At 37.8% G+C, this 3,750-nt stretch overlaps 1 protein-coding gene across 1 annotated transcript; it reads left to right on the top strand.

Moving 5' to 3' along the window:
* The first annotated feature begins 2,350 nt into the window (after positions 1-2,350).
* On the top strand, positions 2,351-3,292 carry LOC127689580 (olfactory receptor 5B3-like). Its single transcript, XM_052189273.1, has one exon. The coding sequence runs from the start codon at positions 2,354-2,356 to the stop codon at positions 3,290-3,292; it is 939 nt and encodes a 312-aa protein (XP_052045233.1). The 5' UTR covers positions 2,351-2,353.
* Positions 3,293-3,750: the final 458 nt, after the last annotated feature.

Genomic DNA, 3,750 nt, shown 5'->3' with positions numbered 1-3,750 from the left:
TTTTAAAATGCAGAGTTAATTCTGTCTTGCAAATATTAAAAATTTGTCAATGAAGAGCTAAATAGTGTTTATAAAATTATCAATATCCTTATTTCTAAGAATTCTAGAGCAAACAGCAGAGATGAGGCACTGCCTGGTCAGGTATTAATTTGACTTTACTTGTTGTCTGTTGCCATCTCACTAGAAATTTTAAAAATATAAACTAAGATGATCATTCTTTAAACTAAAGAAATGATTGCAACTTAATGAGACAAAGAATTAATCTCTATTTTTTGATTCCCACTCAAATCCCATACTTGCATATTAAATTTAATTAAATTTTACATTCATTTATTCATAGATAATCCATTTGAGTAAAATCAACAGCTTTTTAGTATGGATGAAACTACTTAAATATGGAATCATCACTCTTTGAACTAGTTGTGGAAAACTAGGCTATCAGGTAATTTCACCATCAACAAATGATAAATAAAACATGATAATATGTCTCATTCACGTATAAGCAGAATTACATATACACACACTTTCACATATTGTTCTTCATATGGCTCTTGTGGTATCCATAGCACCCAGCATATTTTAAAGTGGTCATGTGTGTTAAGGTTTACATAAGGCATTATTGTCTAGGCTTATCAAATGAGATGCTAAAATGGTTAAAGAAATCTAAGAGGATATAGTTGTTAAAAGGTAGATACACTTCTAAGGGCTTAAAATCCCAATAAATTTATTTTAAAATATTGTGTTTATATTATAAAATATTAAAACAAAAACCTCAGTTTTTTTCACTAATACAAGTCATGAATCTCAATATAGCTCACAAATCACAAACTTTCAACTCTTGATGTTTGTAATTCGATCAAGTTAGGGCAACGCTAAGCACAGGAAGGAAAAGGAACTCGTGCTGAAATAAAGAGATTCAAGAAAATATTAAGCAAAAAGAGTGGCTGACATGGATTATATAGAACAATCACTCCAATGAGCAAAGCATGAGTAGCTGGTGTTTGCCCAAAGATGCACAAGAATGTCTGCATGAAAAAGGAAATCGGGGAATGAGTTTTTAGGCATCAACACTCATCTACACCTAACGCCTTACACATTCCTATAAGCTTCTCTCATATTTGAGGAAGCGCAGAGTTTGATTATGATATCTAGTTATAATGAGAGTGGTGGTGGTGGGAGTGGTGGTGATGACGATGATGGTAATGACAATGATGATGATGGCATAGCTAGAAATTATGTAACTCAGCTGAACACCTGTTTTTTTCTGAACTTAGAAAGTAGATTTTCTCAGTTTATTTAGGCAACAATATCTGAACACTCAACACATTATCATCTTTATTTTGCAGATGTAGAAAATATGGCTTAGAGTTGAGCCAGTAGCAGTGTTTCTTACACTGCAAATATAAGGCTGACATGCAATTCTCCCCAGAACCAAATGTTTTCTACCCAATGCTGCCTGGTATCCTGCCCACCTTTATTATAATTGTGTCTGCATTTGCAGAGGCTCCTTCTGGTCCAATAATTTCACTATATTTGTTATGTCACCAACTTCACTGGGATAAGTCCTAGGACTGAGGTGATGCAGCAAAGACACTGGCTAATTATGAATCGTAACTTGAGTTAAACTCAGGTTACACTATTGGACTTGATAGTCATTTGTCTGGGACTAAATTTTGGCTTGTAAGTTAGTTCTATTAGCATATAAATCTTCATCTCTGGTGTTCTGAAATGTAAGAGAAAGTACCCATTATTCAAATTTGATAAGAAAATGGAAGCATGCATGTAGAAGAGTCTAGAGAGCAGTCTCTCGCATGTTTAATCACACAGAGAAGTCTGCAAATGAATGGGGATGGGGAGAAGATGAACCAAGTGATTTACAACCTTCAGAAACATTGAGTAATTCATTAAGTTAACTGAAGTGATATCCTCTAAAAGTAATTCATTCAAATGGCTTAAATAATTTAGACAAAAAGATTGATTAAGCTTATGCTTTAGTTACAGGGAATCCTTCATTTTTCTTGTGAGTTGTTTATGAGGTGTATGGGTGTGTGCGTCTCCGTTAATGCATGGGCCAGTGAACGTCTCTTGAGAAGCGGTTCTCTTCTTTCACTTTGTAAAATCTGAGTATTGAATTCAGGCAATCAGACTTTGTGGCATGCACTTTTACTCACTGACCCATCTTACTGAGCCTGGTTATAAAGAAATTTGAAGCACAAGTTGTTATTATGTGCTTCTTATTATGAACCTGTCATTGGTATGAAGACATCAATTTCTTGGTAATCTCATCCATACTTAATATGGCATTTTTATGTCTATTCACAACAGGACAACTCCTTATTCCAAAATAACAGTGATGGAGAACAGGACAGAGGTGACAGAGTTCATCCTTTTAGGTCTGACCAATGCCCCAGAACTGCAGACCCCACTCTTTATCATGTTCACTCTCATTTACTTCATCAACATGGCTGGAAACATGGGGATGCTTGTGCTGATTCTCTGGGACTCTCGACTGCACACTCCCATGTACATTTTTCTTGCCAACTTGTCTCTGGTGGACATCTTTTACTCCTCTGCTGTTACCCCAACAGTTGTTGCTGGACTTCTTGTAGGAAACCAAGCCATTTCCTATACTGCTTGTGCTGCTCAAATGTTCTTATTTGTAGTCTTTGCTACAGCAGAAAATTTTCTCTTGGCTGCAATGGCCTATGATCGCTATGCAGCAGTATGCAAACCCCTGCATTATACTACTACCATGACTCCAGCTACATGTGCGTGTCTGACTATGGCCTGCTATGCTGGTGGTTTCCTGAATTCTTCCATACACACTGGGGACACATTCAGACTCTATTTTTGTAAGGCCAATGTGGTCCATCACTTTTTCTGTGATGTTCCAGCTGTCATGGTTCTCTCTTGCTCCGATAGACACCTCAGTGAGATGATCCTTCTCTATGGAGCAAGCTTTGTCATCTGTTCTGCACTCCTTGTTATTTTGATATCTTACATATTCATCTTCATCACCATCTTCAAGATGCGCTCGGCTGCAGGATACCAGAAGGCTATGTCCACCTGTGTGTCTCACTTCACTGCTGTCTCCATTTTCTATGGCACTCTTATTTTCATGTACTTACAACCCACCTCCAGCCACTCCATGGACACCGACAAAATTGTGTCTGTGTTCTACACCATGGTCATCCCCATGCTGAACCCTGTGGTCTACAGCCTGAGGAACAAGGAGGTAAAGAGTGCATTCAAGAAAGTTGCGGAGAGAGCACAATATTCCTTAGGATTTTGAGTCTAGCATTGTGTAGTGCACTGTAAAACAGCTCCATGCCTATCACATCTTTCCTAGGTACCTTGTGAGACTTCAGGACACACTGATGTTAAGTAGAAGAATCAATACCTTTATCTTTTCAAATGTTTGCTTTTTAGAAAATGAAAACAATGTTTTAAATGCAATATCTGTTTTAGAATGGCTAATATTCCATGTTTATTCATCACCAACAGAGTTGTGCCATCTTTTGTCCCTCACAGGCTGTCCCCTTACCCCATTCACACTGATACCCTTGATGTTCTTCCCAGCTGCAAGCATGTCCCTACTTCTGGGTACCTGAGTTTGCTGCTCCCCTGCATGGACATTTCCTTCACTACATTCAGTTCTTTGCTTAAACAGATGCTATCCAACTTGGGAGTCTTCCATGACTCCCATATACAACAGTCACTTTCCTTTCCATTTACACTGTCCCTCCACTC

Source organism: Apodemus sylvaticus, chromosome 1 (genome assembly GCF_947179515.1).
Source record: "Apodemus sylvaticus chromosome 1, mApoSyl1.1, whole genome shotgun sequence".
In the NCBI taxonomy this organism is placed as follows: Eukaryota; Metazoa; Chordata; class Mammalia; order Rodentia; family Muridae; genus Apodemus; species Apodemus sylvaticus.
The sequence above is the reverse complement of the archived record's forward strand: the minus strand, read 5'-3'. Positions and strand labels throughout refer to the sequence as shown.